The sequence below is a fragment of the Sphaerodactylus townsendi genome, linkage group LG14 (genome assembly GCF_021028975.2).
Source record: "Sphaerodactylus townsendi isolate TG3544 linkage group LG14, MPM_Stown_v2.3, whole genome shotgun sequence".
NCBI lineage: Eukaryota > Metazoa > Chordata > Lepidosauria > Squamata > Sphaerodactylidae > Sphaerodactylus > Sphaerodactylus townsendi.
This window is the reverse complement of record NC_059438.1, coordinates 44,851,715-44,869,693: the sequence shown is the minus strand read 5'-3', so window position 1 is coordinate 44,869,693 and position 17,979 is coordinate 44,851,715. Positions and strand designations below refer to the sequence as shown.

Here is a 17,979-nt window from a genome sequence, read left to right as displayed (position 1 = left end):
GTGGCACCCATCCCTGGCCACCCAAACACCTTGAATTAGAGCCAACTAGAGCATACTAGAAGTCTAAAAAACAACTGAAGAAAAACACAAGTACTACGCAATAGAATAGAGCACAGCCCCTAATAATCTGTCCAAGCAACTTGGTCAAGCATTTTGTACAGTGCCACCCTATTGCCTGTGTAGAAAAGTCCTCTGGAATAATTCAGTTTTGCGTAGTTTACATATTTTGCAAAAAGTGAGGAAACTGTAAGTTTTCCTGACCTCCTGAAGCAGGCCATTCCACAAGGTGGGGCCACAGCAGAGAAGGCACATATTTGGCAGTTGTTGATTTGGCCCATTGACAGGTTGGCTCCTGCAGAAGGCCTTATTCAGATGAGCGAAACAGGGAAAGAGATGATCTTGCAGATATGAGGGTTCAGGGCCATGTGATAGCCAATATTTTAAACTGAGCCTGGTAACTGATGAACAGCCAATGCAGTGACTGAAGAAAGCGAGCAATACATAGTCTTAACCTATCTCTCAATAACAGCCAGCTGGAGTTTCCTGGTTGATTCTGAGGGCAGACCAGCATACAACTGCATTACAGAACTCTAATCTCAATGTTACTGTGTCACAATTCCAGGTGGACAGATCAGCCGTATCAAGCTAAGGGGCCATTTTTAAGCTAGGTTGAATAGGAAGAAAGCATTTTTTGCAATGTTAGTAACTTGTTTCTCTAGCAATAATGTTGGATCCAGTATAAACCCAAGGCTTTTAACTGAGCTGGCAAGCCACAGCTGAACCCTAGTGAAAGTGAGGAGCACTTTCAAGCCCTCCATCTTATCAATCAGCTTTACTTTGGTCTTTCCAGGACTTAGTTTCAGTTTATTTACTCTTATCCATTTAACCAGGAGATTTGGATAAGGAGATGGATAGACTGACAGAGTTACCAGACAGACCCATGGAGTGTGGAGGGACACCTGTTTCTAGGACAGCAGTGTCTCTACGCCAACTTTAGAGGTAGCCTAGTGATGCAGTGCTAAGATGGATGCCATCCCTGTAGTAGCTCAGTGTTACCACTAAGGCAGAAACCTATCTGGACAAAGATATTCTGCTTACATTTACTTGCAAATAGGTGCCACACCTTATCCTGAAGTAATAAGGAAAGGACAAAGCCTGTGGCCTGGGAAAGCAAGTTCCCACCTCGACCACAGCTCACCTATTGCCATGAAACTGTCAGGACAGGCCCTGACCGGTGTCTGAGGGAGGGGGACCCATCCTCCATTCAGAGGGCCATCATCCTTGGGCTAGGCCCCAGCTCGTCTGCTCCCCCCTCCCCTCTTTAGCATCAGACTGATAACCGGGAAGAGCCACGGCCCTCCTAGGTGTGGTGGTTCCTGCCTTTTGTGTTAACATTTTGTAATTGAATCACTGTATTGTTTCCTTTGTTTCTATGCTGCAGCTACAGTACTTTGGCCCTGCGGGGGCGGGTCCAAGGCTGTGGGGATTTAAGATCTATCTCTTGCCATGTGTCCTCAGAAATCGTCTCTCTCTCTCGTTATGCCTTGATCACCAATAAAGTCTATAGTTTTAAATCTACAGATTGCTTTATTCCGGGACTGACGTCTCACAGAAACAAAGGGCATGCTAAAATGGTTTAATCAAGAGTTCCTGCCAGCCATTCTACTAAACACTAATCCCATCTTCTAGCTTCCTGACTAAGCTCTACAAAGAGCACCCTCATCTGCACTGGAATTGTCCCAGGGCTGTGATTGTACCAGTTTCGCCCCAAAATCTAATCATTTCTAGGCACTCCTCAGGCTTCACACATTAAGCCCAAGTGTCTTCTCTTGTTCTGGCCTGGAAAACAACAGCCACCTTTGTCCCAGAAAGATTTGATAATTTAGCATAGTCCGAGGACCCATTTCTCCCTATAACTAGCCTGTCAACCTGGCACAAGGTTTTCACTATTTTCCTGGGTATCTCTTATGTTAATACTGATCCAAGCACTGCTTTCTACCCCACCTCTATTGGAGCTCAACACAGGTCATTGAACTCTGTTCATCAGACCATTCCACTTGTAGATCAGGTAATTATTAGGTAATTATTCCCCCCAAATCCCATTCTATCCTAAATCTGTACCCTCAACACTTGCTACATCCTAGGACTGTGTAAAATCTCGACTTCATCGAACTAAGTTATTAATTCTGGTCTAGTAAAAAGTCCACGTATTGTAAAAATTAGGACAAGTTCTATTTAAATCTGACTGGTGTTGGCAATGTTTGGTATTGTAGGTTGCAATCTGTGACTGATCAATAAAGAAAATAATAAGATGCAGCTTTATAAAAAAATTCCCATCAAGTCACAGAATGTAGCAAAGAATGTTGTCCTTTAACTTCCCATACTGGGGGGTGCGGGAGTGCATCCCCTTGATGCCCCAGAAAGGCCTGTCTTTTTGTTGAAACTATCTGGCCACCCTATGAGACCCCTGGAGATGTGGTGATATTGCACATAGTGGCAGGATTTCCAGGGGAGAGCGAGTAGCTAGAATTCCTTTGTAAGATGGGGCATCAATGATGGGGCGCTGTGGACGGAGGGCGGTGAGCAGAGCCCTGCTCAGGAGACGCGCCGATGCTGCACTGAAGACATCCGCCCTCGCTCGCCTGTGCCCTCGGGGAGGGAAAAAACAGGTGCGGCGGGGCGGGGGGCGGGGCCAAGAAGCCCCCAAGCGCCCCGCCCCTCAGGCGATGGCCCGTTGCTCATTGGCTGCCCTGCCGCGCCCCTCCCCCTCTGGGGGGCGTGTTTTCCAGCCCACTCGCCCTGAGCCCGCGGGGGTCTCCCGCTTCCCGTCTACCTCCCTTCCCACTGCCGCCGCTCATCACTGTGCCCAGCGCGCATGCGCACCCTGAGGGCGGGGCTGAAGCCGGGGGAGCCCGGTGGCGGCGGCGGCGACGACGCCTGACAGAAACGCGCGGCCTTCCCGCTCGCCCGCCGCCGCCTCGCCACCCTCGCCCGCCCGCCCGCCCGCCCGCGATTCGCCTCAGAGCGGCCCTGCCCGGCGCGGCCCGCTCTCCGCCGTGATGAGGCTGAGGAGCCGGGGATGCTGCGCCGCGGGCGGAGGCGAGGCCGGCAGCAGAAGCAGCAGCAGCAGCAGCAGCAGCAGGGGGCAGGAGGCGGCCGAGGGCGGCGGCGGCGGCGAAGATGAACCGGGACCGCCGCTGCGGAGCCCCTTCGTCCACCAGCTCCGCTTCAGCGCCCTCCAGAAAGCCAAGGTGGGCGTGGGCGGGGCGGGGCGGGGGAGTGGGGGTTGGAGGGCGCGCGACCCCCCAAGAAACCCCCCCCCTTTCAGCGTCGCCTCTCACGGGGGGGGGGAAGCTTCCTGCCCGCTTCCCCGCGCAGCTTCTGTCGCCCGGCCGGCCAATCAAAGAGCTGGCTGCAGGGGGGGGGGATTTCTCTTTGATGCCCCCCCTCCGTTATGCCCCCCTCCGCCCGCCATTGTGTTTGAGGGGAGAGGGGGACCCTGTAGTCCCACTTTCATGACCCCGGCAGGATTTCCTGCCCTCGGGGGTGGCTGGCCGGCTGGTCCGGGCGCAGGAGCGGCTGCGCGGTTTCGTCAGCTCTGCTGGATGCCGCCTGGGCCAGGGCAGCTGCTGACCCCAACGAGGCTGGGCTGAGGGTCAGATGATCGGCTCCCAAGTAAGTTCTCTTGGGTCTGAGCAGTGAGCAGCAAATGTCATCAGCTGGAAAACTGTCCCGTCGTATAAAGCCTTGTAGAAACCAACCCGGTTCGACAAGATTCCTTGTACCTGGACCGTATCACTGTCGTCATGTGCAGGTGCAAGGTCACATCACAGTGCCCTGCAAAAGTATTTCAGAGCTGCCCGGGAGCGATCAGTATAATCTTGATCAAGGAATCGTTGATAATAGTTTATTTACTTGTATATGTGTGTGAATGAAAACAGCGCTCACTCCTGCCTTTTCCACCCCTGTCCTTTGTGCCATCCTGGTGTGTATTTGTGTTCTTCTCCATCACATTTCTGCTGATCACCCGGCACTGTCACAAGTTCAGCTGCAGTGAAGTCGAGTTGGAACTGTTATCTCAACTTTGAGTCTGGAGTCAGCTTTCAGACTTCTCCAGAGGCCTTCCTTAATTATAAGGCTTATTAAGAAAATGTCAGCCCATTCTGGTCCTGGAAGATCTGATTGCCAGACTGGATGAGACGGTATTGGTCTTATTTAGATTGTGATGTGGTGTCCTGTTCCCAGCAACAGAATAGTCCTGGATGTTCAGAAAATGGGTATAGCATTATAGAAGTCACAGTGACATTCTGTGACATTCTGCTGGGCCAGCAAAACAGTGAAAATGCCCCTACTAATGAGTTGGCCCAGTAAGACAAAACTGAGTTCAAACCCAATAGTATCTTAGAAACAACAAGATTACAGGGATGTCATCTTTTGGAGTCAAAGCTCCCTTTACATCTGGTGAAGGGAGCTTTTGAAAGCGTGAAAGCCTGTTGGTCGTGAAGGATCTACTGGACTCGAATCTGGCTGTTTCATTTCATGTGATATTTCTTTTTAGATACTGTTTCCTGTGCTTCCAGTAAATGCCAAAATGATGAACTGTAATACTGTGGAATAAATAACATAGAAGCTTCCATGTGGACATTTCCTTAAAGAAACTATACACCCTGAGTTCACTTTAAATCTGAGGATGAAGCAAAACAGCTATTGTGAAACTGTTTCCTTCAGATGTTTTTGCCTCCTTACCAATTCTTGCAAGAAACATTTATTTAATACTAAATTTGAGCAATTTGGCACAGTGGTAAATTCTCCGCTAAGCATATAATAAGCAGCGTGGTATAGTGGTTAGAAGTAGCAGACTCTTATCTTGAGAATCAGGTTTGATTCTCCACTCTTCCATATGATGCTAGATGACCTTGGGGCAGTCACAGTTCTCTCAGAACTCTCTCAGCCTACACAGAGGCAGGCAATGGTTGCTGAACATCTCTTGCCTTGAAAACCCTACAGTGTTGCCATAAGTCAGCTGTGACTGGACAGCACATGCACACAGTGGCATGTTTTAAACTATTTTTCCCTTTAACTGAGTTGACTGACAGATTGTAACCCCATATTAAAGAATTTCCTGAATATTAGGCTGCCCTTCAAATAGCTGTATAGTTAGTTGTTTATGCCACTTGAACACTGTGTTCCTCATAACATAAAAACCGTTCATGCCACCTTGTTTTTTGCAAATGAAATCCTCATGGGGAGAGGTGTGTTCTGGCCAAACTTCAGGAAATCCAATTTAGAAGTGGCTGAATCATAGCTGATTTAAATTTTTAATTTTGATCTTGATGGCATAGAAATCTTCATTTTCTCCTTTTCCAATTTTCATTTAGTCAGAAATTCACAAATGTTCTAGGAAACTTTCATTGGTTTGGTCAAAATCTAAAGTATAGTCAGAAAGTTTTGCTGTTTCAGTGTTCCTTTTAAAAATGTTCCTTTAAATAAGGGAAAGCTGTGACTGCATGAGTATTTAGCAAATTAAACTTCTGTGGGACAATTTCCATTTGCCAAGCCAAAAATGCTGGTGGCAAGTTGAGCTGCAGCAGGAGAGTTGGTATCCAGGGAAGAAGATCTCTTCAGAGAGATGAAGGAATAAGTTTTGTTCTGCTGCTGTCAAGTGTGCTTTTTCTCTGCTGAAAAATTGTGCAACTCAGTAAATAAAATATGGACAGCCCATTTCTGGGGTGGGGGGCACAGGACGAGAGACTGATGGAGGCAGTGCAGGGTCAGGCTGGCATGTTTTCCCCCTCTGCTGGCATAAGGGGCAACCCCACCAGCGGAGAGGGCAAAGGGGCCAGGGCTCAGGGGCTCCTCAGCTCCGCAACGGTGAAACCAGGAAGTGGCTGCCTCTGCAGAGGAATGCTGGCGTCCAATGAGATGGCAGCTTGCGGGGGTGGACTGGAACATTTCCAGGGGAGGAACTGATGTTGGTCAGCCTGCACCCGGACTTTAGGGCCAGAAACATGGCGCCCAGGGCCTTGGGGTTTGTGTGCTAGCAGCCTCCCTGCACTGCCTGAAAGCCCTCTGACAGCACCGTCCCTAGCTGCTGGGAGCATTTGGATTAGACTGATAAGCTCCTTAACCCGTTGGCTTGTGTCCTGCCACTCTGCTCAGAAAAGTTTAAATCTTCCTTCAGCCTAAAGGAGCTAGGAAGGTTTCAGTGTTTGCTGATCTTGGAAGAGCAACATTAGTGCACAAGGGTTCATTTTGAAAGCATCCTGGTTTTTGCGCATTTTTGTGCCAGCATTTCTGTGGAAAGGCAATTTTTTCCCCAGCACCTGTTTTCTTCCTCTGCGGGCCAGTGATGCAACACTAAGCATAGTGATCAGAGCTACATAAATGAGAAGTAAGAATTTTATTGCATATAGAAATTAAGAGGTAACAGCAATGCTAATCTGTGGAAGAAGTCTCATCAAAGCTCAAAAGAAACTGTGGCTGCATGCAATCTAACTTGACAGAAAACATGAAATGTCAATTTATACATGTGGCACAAAAATTACGATGGCATCCTTAACTTAAAATGCTCCTTTTTTGGATAGTTTCAGGTGGATAGCCATGTTGGTCTGGAATTGAAGAGCAAAATTCAAGTCCAGTAGTTCCTGTTGCGGGTCAACCTGGCCCGACAAGATTTCCAGGGCAGAAGCGTTCAAGAGTCAAAGTTCCCTTTGTCAGCTACTGTATCTTGTGCTGCTGGACTCAAATCTTGTTCGAGGAATATGAAACTAGACACCTGTCATTCTTATCATCAACCAGCTTTTTTTTTAAGTTGTTTTATGTACAAATAAAGCACCAGATTGAGTTGATTTCAGATTATTTGAGATCACTGATCTCTGGCTGGCATTCCTCTGCATAGAATTACTCCAGTCAAAGGCCAGACGTTTCACCTGGAGAATTCTTAACGGGACTACCCTAGAATAAAAACTGTTAGTTTAAGATGTGTTTTCCACTGCTATTGTTTTCCTGTACGAACTGACATTATTAAAACCTGTTCATTTTCTACTACATTTTTACATTATGAAGAATGTATATAACTTCATATTCCTGAAAAAATAGTAAATATTAAGTGATTCCATACTTACTGAATGGATGAAGACTTTACTCATTATTAAATTGAATGTTGTTATTGTGTTGCTGCTTTCTATTTAATTCTTGTTTGCTTTTTGGAGCTTGTGCATTTTACTTGGCATATTTATCCTGAATATTCATACTGTTTCGTCTCAGATCCCTCAACTCCCCTTCTGTTGCTAGTTTCTACTACTTAGAAGATATTTTGATTGAATTATTTATTATTTATAATCCTAACTTTCTTTTTCACAAGAAAAAAAATCAAGGTTCTTGATGGGAATTGAAAGGGAGGGAGGGGCTGGGGGGCAGTTTGCTAGGCAGGGCTGATGATAAGAATGTTGGTGCTATCCTAGACTTGCATTTGTATCTATTTACTATTTATTTGGGAACTTCTTTGACTTGGAAAAATTCTGTTCTCTCCACTCTGTTTTTTGCTAAATTGTGCAAGTTTGGGAAAAGTTTCAGATTTTGAGGAAGCAATGTGAAGGTTTTAAGAAGGGCTCTTCCTGGAGTTGAAAACTTGTTTTAAATGTTTTAGCAGCCTGGAATTCTTCCAGCTCTTGTTAAGGGTGATTATAATGATAGGGAATCCTTGTAATTGGTTGTTGTGGGCTTTCTGGGCTGTTTGGCCGTGGTCTGGTAGATCTTGTTCCTAACATTTTGCCTGCATTCTGTGGCCTGCATCTGTGGCTGGCATCTTCAAAGGTGTATCACAGAGAGTTGTGTATCTCAACCAGACCATGGGCACACAGCCCAGAAAGCCCACCACAACCAGTTGAGGTTGGCCACGAAAGCCTTCAACAATCCTTGTAATTGTTTAAATTGTAATTTTTCTTGAGTATAGGTGAAAACAATGATCAAATCACTTTGGAGTTGCTCACTTGTAATTGTCTCTTCCACCTGCATTGCTCCCCTCTCCCAGCCAAAGGCTTGAGATGGAAGGGGTGCACGACAGAATAAACTGGGGAAGGTTGGAGGTAGCGGCCAAGCAGTAGAGAAAGTGACTGTGAGTGGGATACAGATGAAGGGACAATGGCTCAGTACTTATGTGTGTGGTATAAACATTTCAGTAAGTTGGATAGTTGCCATAACTTAATTATCTTAAAACTGCATGCGCTCTTTTTGTTTGAATCATTTTAATTCATAATAATCTTGTGATCAGGATGTAAATACAGTATTTCTCATCTTGCTAGCTGATGAATCCTCAGTTATAGTAATTATTGTTACTTATAGTTATAGTAATTATTGTTAGCTTCCAAAAGTGTTGTGTTATTTTATGAGGTATGACTTAGACAGAGTAGTAAGTTGTGTGGATTTCAGGGAAGTGTTAAAATGTATGCTTAACTAAAGATCTTTAATTTAAATTCAGTGCTGAAATTATTCCTGTATTTACCTTTTATTCTCATTTCTTTGTTTTATTAATTCACTCTCTGTTTTAGAGGTTAACGGAAAGATTACCATCTGCAGGTTGATGGGATTCTTTAAAAAGAATGCTGGATGAAAATAAATATTCTATGCTTAGGTTAGAATAAAATTAGTTTGTACTGTTCTGTGTGCCAACAGTTCCTTGTGTGTAGTCTCAAGTTCCCAATCTCCAGCTCACTTCTCATGGTGGCCATAGATCTGAAGGATTGTCTTCTATTTGTATTCTTGTTGGAGGCATGGTACTACCGACCTGCATTGGTACACGTTCCTTATGTAAAATGAGGCCCACTGCCCACTGTTTAGTTTTCAAGAATGTACTTATATTAGTAATAAAATGCATTTATTTTTCAGCACAAGTGCCAATTTTTCACTGAATACTCAAACACTAAATAGTGTTATTTTGCATAGAAACCCACCTGTTGACATAACATAGAATAATAGAACATACATCATGCTAGTTCTGGCACAACCTTTACAATCAACCCAGACTGCAATATGCTCTGCTTTTAATTTCTCTCCATATTACTGGTTCTTTTCTTCAGTATTAGTTCTAGGACCTTGCATGGCCCTTGAGTTAACTGGCCTTGTTTGCAATGTTGGTTGAAACAGAGCAGGCTGAAACTAAATCCATCGAAGACGGAGATCCTCTGGCTGAGACGTGGGGGGGAGGTTGGGAATTTCCAGCCGCCGGTGTGGGAGGGGGCTTTATTGGCACCAGCCCCCTCTGTCCGCGACCTGGGGGTCCACCTGGATTCGTCTCTTTCAATGGAGACCCAGGTGGCCCATATAACCCGGGTCGCGTTTTACCATCTTCGACAGGCCCGACGGCTGGCTCCCTTCCTCTCCCGCGCTGACTTGGCCACTGTGGTCCATGCAACGGTCACCTCCAGGTTGGACTATTGCAACTCGCTCTACGCAGGCCTTCCCTTGCGTCTGATTCGGAGATTAAAGATGGTCCAGAATGCAGCGGCACGCATGCTTGTGGGAGGTGCCATGGGAGAGCATATTACACCCATGCTACGCCGCTTGCACTGGTTGCCAATTGAATACCGAATCATTTTCAAGGTGCTGGTGTTAACCTTTAAGGCCTTACGCGGCCTGGGGCCTCCGTACCTACGGGACCGTCTGACCCCATATGTCCCGAACCGGTCTCTGCGTTCGGCAGAGGCCAATCTACTGGTGATCCCTGGCCCCTCCATGATACGGCTGGCCTCCACCCGGGCCAGAGCCTTTACAGCTCTGGCCCCAGCCTGGTGGAACGCTCTACCTCCAGCTGTCCGGGCCCTGCGGGACCTTGCTGAGTTCCGCAGGGCCTGCAAGACTGAGCTGTTCCACCGGGCCTTTGGGGAGACTAGCCGTTGATAGGGGCCCCCTCCCTCCCTCCCTCCCTTCTTGTTTCTTTTTATGAAGACCTATAAAACCCACTCTGTGACTCCTGTGGGAATGATATTAGGCGCCATCCGACTTTAAAGTATTAATGCTGCATTTTAACAGAGTAAGGTTTATTTTTATCGGAGCCATCCTTATTTATATTACATTGTATTTTAATTGACGGTGCTCTTTATACTGTTCACCGCCCTGAGCCCTTCGGGGGAGGGCGGTTTATAAACCTAATAAATAATAATAATAATAATAATGTTTGGATCGCCGTGCTTGGGGAATATATTACAGCTCTATTCTATATCCATGTGTCAAGTCTGCTTTTCTGGAAAGGGGCTTTGTGTGGAAAGTTACTTTTGCCTTAGCAGGAGCTTGTCTATCCTTGGTTTGGCCTTGGGAGTCTGCTGCTGGGATGGGCCTCTGTGTTTCTCTGTTCCCATGAGGGGCTTGGGATGTACCAACTATATTATCAACTGCTTGGCGCCTTTTTGCCAGAATAGTCTTTCCTTTATTCCTTGAAGTCTGTCAATAAAATCCTTGAAACTGTTGAGTGGTTTGTTGTCTGATCCGGGGAGCTGACACCATGCAGTCAGTCAGTATGTTTATTCGGTCATTGACCCAAAAATAAATAAGTAAAACATACACAAGCGAGCAGATATAATTCCAACAATTAACAATCATTCTGTTACAAGGAAATAAGCTCACATTAATTGTAAAAAGTTAAATATCTCATAAATATTAAAATCCTTGCATTTATTTATATTCTGCTTTTCTTCCCAATGAGGACTCAAAGCAGCTCAGATCCCCCCGCCCTTCCAAGGCTACCCAGCGAGCTTCATGGTAGAAGTGGGGATCCTACTTCATGTAAGAACCCTGTCCAACATTAGCCACTATGCCACAGCAGCTCTCTGCTTCACCATGTGCTCCCATATACCTGCAGTTGGGGAATCCAGGGTAGGATTGTGGTTTCAGAACATCTGAACCTTGCTGGATCAGATAAAGAGTTCCTCTAGAACTAGTTTCCAAAAACAGGACCACCCAAAGCTATACCAGATCTGAATATTTTGTTTACATAGCATGGCTATAGAAGAGTTTGTCCTCCATGAATATTGACTAATCCCCACTAACACCTGAAGCATTGCTACAGTTGGAAAAAACAGCCATGCAGTAGCAGTGGTCATTAGTGTGTGTGTGTGTGTTAAATGCTGTCAACTTGCTTCTGACTCATGACAACTCCATGAATCAATGTCCTCCCAAATGTCCTTGCTCAGATCTTGCAAACTGAGGGCCTTGGCTTGCTTAATAGAGTCAATCCATCTCATGTTGGGTCTTCCTCTTTTCCTGCTGCCTTCAAACTTTCCAGTGACTCTTGTCTTCACAAAATGTGACTAAAGCTAATTTTAGCTTGTAGGGACAATTCAGGTCTGATTTGATCTAGAACGAACTGGGGGTTTTTTTGTTGTCCACGGTATCTGTAACTCTCTTTTCCCATACCACATTTCAAAGTAATCTACTTACTTCCTATCAGCTTTCTTCACTGTTCAGCTTTCACACCCATGTGCATAGTGATAGGAAATACTATGGCATGAATTAACTTGTTTTTGGTTGCTGGTGACAAATCCTTGCACTGAAGACTCTTTTCTAACTCCTTCATGGCTGAAATCTGCTTCTGATTTCTTGGTTGCAGTCTCCCTTTTGATTCATGATGGAGACAAGGAATAGGAAGTCTCAACAGTTTCAGTTTCCTCATTATTCTCGCAAAAGTTAATTCTCCATAGTCGTTACTTCTTCCTCCTTGATGTTTTGCTGTAGTCCTCCATTGGTACTTTCTCCTTTAACTTTCAGCAGTAATTCTTTTAAGTCTTTGCCATTTCTGCCAGTAATGTAGAAGAAGAAAAGTTTGGATTTATAACCCTCTCTTTTCCTCTCCTGTAAGGAGACTCAAAGGGACTTAACAAATTCCTTTCTCTTCCTCTCCTCATAACAGACACCTTGTGAGGTAGATGTGGCTGAGAGAGTTCCGAAGAACTGTGACTAGCCCAAGGTCACCCAGCAGGAATGTGTACAAGTGGGGAAGCACATTAGGTTCACCAGATAAGATGCCACCACTCATGTGGAGGACTGAGGAATCAAACCCCGTCCTCCAGATTAGAGTCCACTTGCTCTTAACCACTACACCTCGCTGGCTCTAGTATCATTGACTTCTCTCAAACTGTTGATGTTCATCTCCACAATTTTCTCTCTATCTTCACAAGGTTTTCAAGGTAAGGATTAGTCAGAAGTGCTTTTGGTTTCTTCTGTGCAGCACTAAACAGGGCTAGCTGAAGTGGCATTGCCATTGTCAACAAGAAATCCTTCACCAGTGTCACCTTCCACTACTGTTGCTGCCCAGTAGCTATAGCCTTTAAGGATTCTCCTGTACTTATACTCAAATGCTGGAAAAGAGCCTGTATAATACAGGTTCAGTAATATAGGCTTACTAAGGCAGATGATGGATGGAATGGTTTTGTTGCATCTAGTCCTAAGGTGTTCCAGAATGACCGTCAACTCATAATGGTGGTATTATCTTACATCCAGCTGCAGCAAATTGTTTTAGTCATTGTTCAGGGCAAGGAAGGAGAAACTGCATAATTTACTCTGTTTGGGTTCTTTTAATCCAGTTACAAGTCTCTGCTTGTGCTACAATTGTAGCAATGGGATAGAATACTATATAGGATTTTTATTTTAGATCTACAGTTGTCTCAGCTTCTAAGTGGACATTATTTCTGCACTTATGAGTGAATTAGTATCTTCAAGTGCATCCTCACTAACCTCCCATTAAACGTGCAGTCTAAATATTTGTTAAGCATTTTTGCAGCATCATGTAGTGGTTAAGAGCAGGGGGATTCTAATCTGGAGAACTGGGTTTGATTCCCCACTCCTCCACATCAGCAATGGGCTCTTATCTGGTGAACTAGATTCATTTCCCTACTCCTACATTCCTGCTGGGTGACCTTGGGCCAGTCACAGTTCTTCAGAACTCTCTCAGCCCCGCCTACCTCACAAGGTGTCTGTTGTGGGAAAAGGAAGAGAAAGGAGTTTGTAAGCTGCCTTGAGTCTTTTTACAGGAGAGAAAGGCAGGGTATACATCCAAACTCTTGTTCTTCAGTAACAAAATAATCTGCAGTCTCTATCAGTTTAGTTAATGCGACTTTTTGGGTTTGTTGTTTTTTTGCTATAAGTCTCTTGTTTGTCGTCTTGATACAAATCAGCAACCTTCATTTTGGTTTTGCAAGTTTATCTTCCAGTATTGATGACTCATCAAACTCGTTCCAGGTTATACCCCTGCTTTGAAATGGCACAGTTGTTACAAGCTACATTGTAAAAACTAGAAAAGTTATTTCCTTATCTCACAAGATAAGAGTTAAAGTATGTAAAGTATGTGTTTATATGTATAATCAGGTATGCTGGTAATCTGGGAGCAGTCAACATATGTGTGTATAAACCATTCCTGGATAACAGAAGCATTTCCACCTCTAAAAATTGTCAGGGAGAAATTTCCATGAACGCAAACATCGAATGTCCCAGCAAACATATTATTCTCAAAATAAGAAAGGTATTTGCTAGTTATAGAAGGCAAAAAGGGTTTTCATTATTTGCAGGGTGACGGGAATTGTAAAAAGATTGGGGCCTGGACAAAACCTTTAACTATTGTTACTAATTTCAAGTTCTCCATTAATTTACATTCCTTAATTAGTAAGACCCAAACTTTTGTTGGGCAGGATATGTGACGGTTCTAAGGAGGCTGGATGGGTGATCAGCTTTGTCTTTCCTCTCAGTTTGTTGATGGAGAATTTTTATTCAATTCGTCTTTAATTGCTTCTTAACTGTCTAGAAATCCTCCCAGACAATTTGTTCCATGGGAATGTTTTTATATATGTGTAGAACTCTTCAGAAATCAGATGTGCTTAGGGATACTTATTTATTGTGTAGTCATTAACAAATTAACAAGGTGGGTTATACTGAAAAAGCTGGAATTACAAAATGTGGCTGTTGTGAAATTAAAAGAATTGTATCATGGTACTAGATACTATGGCTCAGACAATATTAATAGCAGTAAAAGTTACAGAAGATCCTATACATATTAGATATCTATAGTATTTAAAAATGGCAATAAACAATACTGATTTGATTTTCTAGTTACAATTTTACCAGTTTGCTTGAATTTTTCAATTAAATTCTACATAATTATTTGGCCTAAAAGCAATTTTAATCTGCCATGGTAATTGTCATCAAAGTATTTGCTGGACAATGTCTGATTTTTATCAAACTGTGTTATGTGTTTTGACAAGATTCACGGCCAATGAGGAACTGTTAGAAATTTCTTTCTGAGATCTATGAAGCATGCTGGAGTACTGTAGGTTGGGGCAGTGGCCAAGAGCAATTGACTCTAATTTGGAGAAAAGTGTTCAGTTCTCCTCCCCATGACAGGTTGACTGTTTTCTGGGGATCTAGGTTTGATTCCCCACACCTCCACAGGAGCTGCAGACTCTAATGTGGTCAACCAGGTTTGTTCCCTGCTCCTTCTCATGATATTTGTTGGGTGATCGTGGGTTAGTCACAGTTTTCTCATAATTCTCTCAGCCTCACTTACCTTATGATGTGCCTGTTCTGATGCGGGGAGGGGAGGAAGCCACTTTGAGACTCCTTATGGTAGAGAAAAGTGGGGTGTAAAAACCACTCTTTTTAAAAAATGCAGTCTTCAAGATTTTTTTGTTCAGTTTTATTTTGAAAGTTTATTTTGATTTTATTTTGTTCAATTTTATTTTGAAAGTTTACACATCTCACATGTAGCCTGCATTACTTTAGTTGCTTTGTTTTTCCATTTAAATAGCATTTTGAATTCTTCTTAATATCAGGCAAACTGATCCTTCAAGCTGTTCCTTCGTATAAATATTGAAACAAGTAGAACTTGTGGAACAGATTCTTTGACCTTGACCCAGGTAACATGATTCTTGACCTGAAATCACTTCTGAAACCTTAATTGGCTTCTTACTCATGATCACTGCCTCATTCTAAATTCATTCTTCAGTCTCTGAAATTGTGATCCCTTTAATATTAAAATAATCTGTGCTGAATCAAGCCTGCCTTCGTTATTGGAGTAATGTAGATCAGTGCTCTTAACACAAGACTTAGTCCTCATGTACATGTTACAGAGGTACCCAATGAAGTTTGAGTAGTCATCATTTCATTGGCTTATTACTAACTCTATTTAAGAGTTGTGTTTATTCTTTGAAACTCCCTGCAAATTCCTTTCCCTCGTCTGCCAGCCCTCCTCTTTTGTATGCTGCACTGTATTCTTTCCCTTGCAGAATGTCTAGAGTACAATGATGAAGCTGAGAGCGTAATGTTTGAATATGTGTCTAAGCTTGTACTCTTGCATCACTACATGCTATTGTCAATATCAATCTGAATACTGTTGTGTTTCAATTGAATTGTTTTACATGTCTCATTAGTTATTTATAGGACCAAATTATTGATAATAAAAATGTCTTCAACCCTGTATAATTTAGACTTTGTACATTGCCCTTCTAAAGCAGAGGTGTCAAACTAGCGGCCCTCCAGATGTTCATGAACTACAATTCCCATCAGCCCTTGCCAGTATAGCCAATGCTCATGTTGGGAGGGACTGATGGGAATTGTACTTCATGAACAAGTTTGACACCCCTGCTCGAAAGGAATCAATTTCGACTTCAAAAAGAGGTGAGTGATCCCAGCTGAAGTCTGACAGATGGTAGAATGGGATTTGCAAGACATTTGGCATCAGTGCAGCTTTGCAGGGGAAAACTTCTGCTTAATCATATTTTTAATTGTCTGTAAGCCATTTCAAGCACATTTGGTAGAAAGAGCAGCATAGCCATTATTAAAATGAATAAATCTTCAGGATGTTGTTTTAGTTGTGCATATACATGCGCATCTTGATTGAAAGCACACATACTTCTGGAAGCAAATTTGTTGAATATTAATGAAATTTGTAATCCTATGCTGTACTTGGTGCCTTCTCAGGAACCTAGCAGAGTAAGAGCTCATCTTGTCTGTGACAGTCCCTGCTAATTTCCTTTATTGAAAAAGGTAGCAATCCACTGCCCAGTAACTTGAGACTTGTAGGCTATGGTGTCATGCTCATTACTTAGAGTATTCCCTTATATTCGGTATACAGCAGAGTATGTAATGAAAGAATTAAGCACGCAGCTGTACAGCAGCTCTTTGTTAGTACATGCATTGTGTGATATGACAGAAAAAGAGGCTTTTGTATTTCCTTATTCTGCTCTATTGTTTTATCCCCTTAATATGTTTTGTTTAAAACTTTAATCCTTGTAAGGGTCTGGTACTCCAGTCAGCAAGCAAAGACTCAGGAACGTTTCAAGAGCTTTATTGGAACTGTGTCAGCCCAAGGTTCAGATAGCCGAAACTAAAGTTTGGCTCTCTGACCTCTTCAAGTTACAACATAGCTCAACCCTTGATCCCCCCTCCCTCACATTCCCATAATATCAGCATAATAAAGACCGGTGTGCTTTGTTTTGGGACAGGTGGCTCCCTCCTTCAGAGGAAGACAGATAACAGTTAAGCTCTATTGACTAGTTACATTGCAAGCGAGGGAGGCCAGCTGTGACCCTGGTGCTGAAGTGTGAGATGCCAGGCCAAGGATGGCATGGCCTGACAATCCTTCTGTTAACTGAGAGCATTGAAGTCATTAAATATGTTCATTTTGAATGCCTGAAATTTAATGTCTGTTGTGCATCATAGTTGGGATTATTAGCTTTAAAATTAGGACTGATCCTACCAGAATTTGCACAGGCAGAAATCAAGTATACATTACATTAAGATTGCTTTCCATTGTAGACTTGTGACCTTGTAGGCATTATAGCCTACTTTGCCCTCCCCAAGTAGCTTCATTAGGTTTACTTCCTGCCCTAATAAAAAGACGTCCCAAGAGATCCATAAGACTGTATTCAGCTGAGCCATTTCTCTAGTTGCATTTATGTTTTATTTCTTTGTTTTGAACTTTTACAATAAATCTTTGAGAAATCAGCTGGCCTGGAGTCATTAGAAGGGAAAAGAACCCGAGATCGAGGTGAGATAAGAGTGGCTCTCCCAAGCTTAATCTCAGCCTCAGTCTTCATAAGTATCATCTAAAGAGACAAATCTCTATTGGGTCTAGAATTTCATCTTTGGTCACCTCAATTTGATACAGGTCTTCAGATTTCCTTCCTGAGCATAGTGATTGTATTGTAGGTTCATGTCCCCAAACTTTCCACAATGAACACACATGCAAATAATTCATTAAGGCTCATTCCGCACACGCAAAATAATGCGTTTTCAAACCACTTTCACAACTGTTTGCAAGTGGATTTTGCCATTCCGCACAGCTTCAAAGAGTATTGAAAGCAGTTTGAAAGTGCATTATTCTGCATGTGTGGAATGAGCCTAAGTTTCTCTGCCATCTCTCCATCTTCTTTAGCAATCCCTTTATTCTTTGTTCATCCAAATGTCCAACTGCTTCTCTGTTGGGTTTTCTGCTCTGGATATATCTAAAGAAATATTTATTGTTTGTCTTGATGGTTTCAGCAACTTCCTCAAATTTTCTTTTTTGCATGCCTGATTGCTGACTGATGTTTATTTTGCCAGAGCATGTTATCCCTTCTGTTCAATTCATTGTTCAATCGTATACCTCTTTTAAATCTTACACCTCAATCTTACACCTTACATTGTACAATCTTACACCTGTTCAATCTTACACCTCTTTTAAAAAGCATCGGTGTGGGAACTGGAATTGGAATCGTAGTGATAAAGTTTAATGAGTGAACTTGGGCCAGCCAGTATCTTTCCACCTTTTAGGGTTGTTCTTTTAATAATATGCCTGACTTTCTATCCAAAATCCAGATTATAGTTCTGGTCACTTCTGTGTGATACTTTCACTCTGCATTATGTCAGGAACATGCCTGTCAGTATCTTGATGTCTTGCTGTATGTGATTTGCAATTGTTTTCCTGTTTCCCTCTTCCCTTCCTAGCAATCTCCTGGC

At 43.3% G+C, this 17,979-nt stretch overlaps 1 protein-coding gene across 1 annotated transcript in view; it reads left to right on the top strand.

The window, feature by feature from the left end:
• Nucleotides 1-2,828: 2,828 nt before the first annotated feature.
• LPCAT1 (lysophosphatidylcholine acyltransferase 1) overlaps nt 2,829-17,979 on the top strand; it is an 82,179-nt gene continuing 67,028 nt past the window's right edge. Inside the window, exon 1 of the mRNA XM_048515380.1 lies at nt 2,829-3,251. Within this exon, the coding sequence (XP_048371337.1) occupies nt 3,060-3,251 (192 nt within the window). The 5' untranslated portion in view covers nt 2,829-3,059. The remainder of the gene's footprint in view (nt 3,252-17,979) is intronic.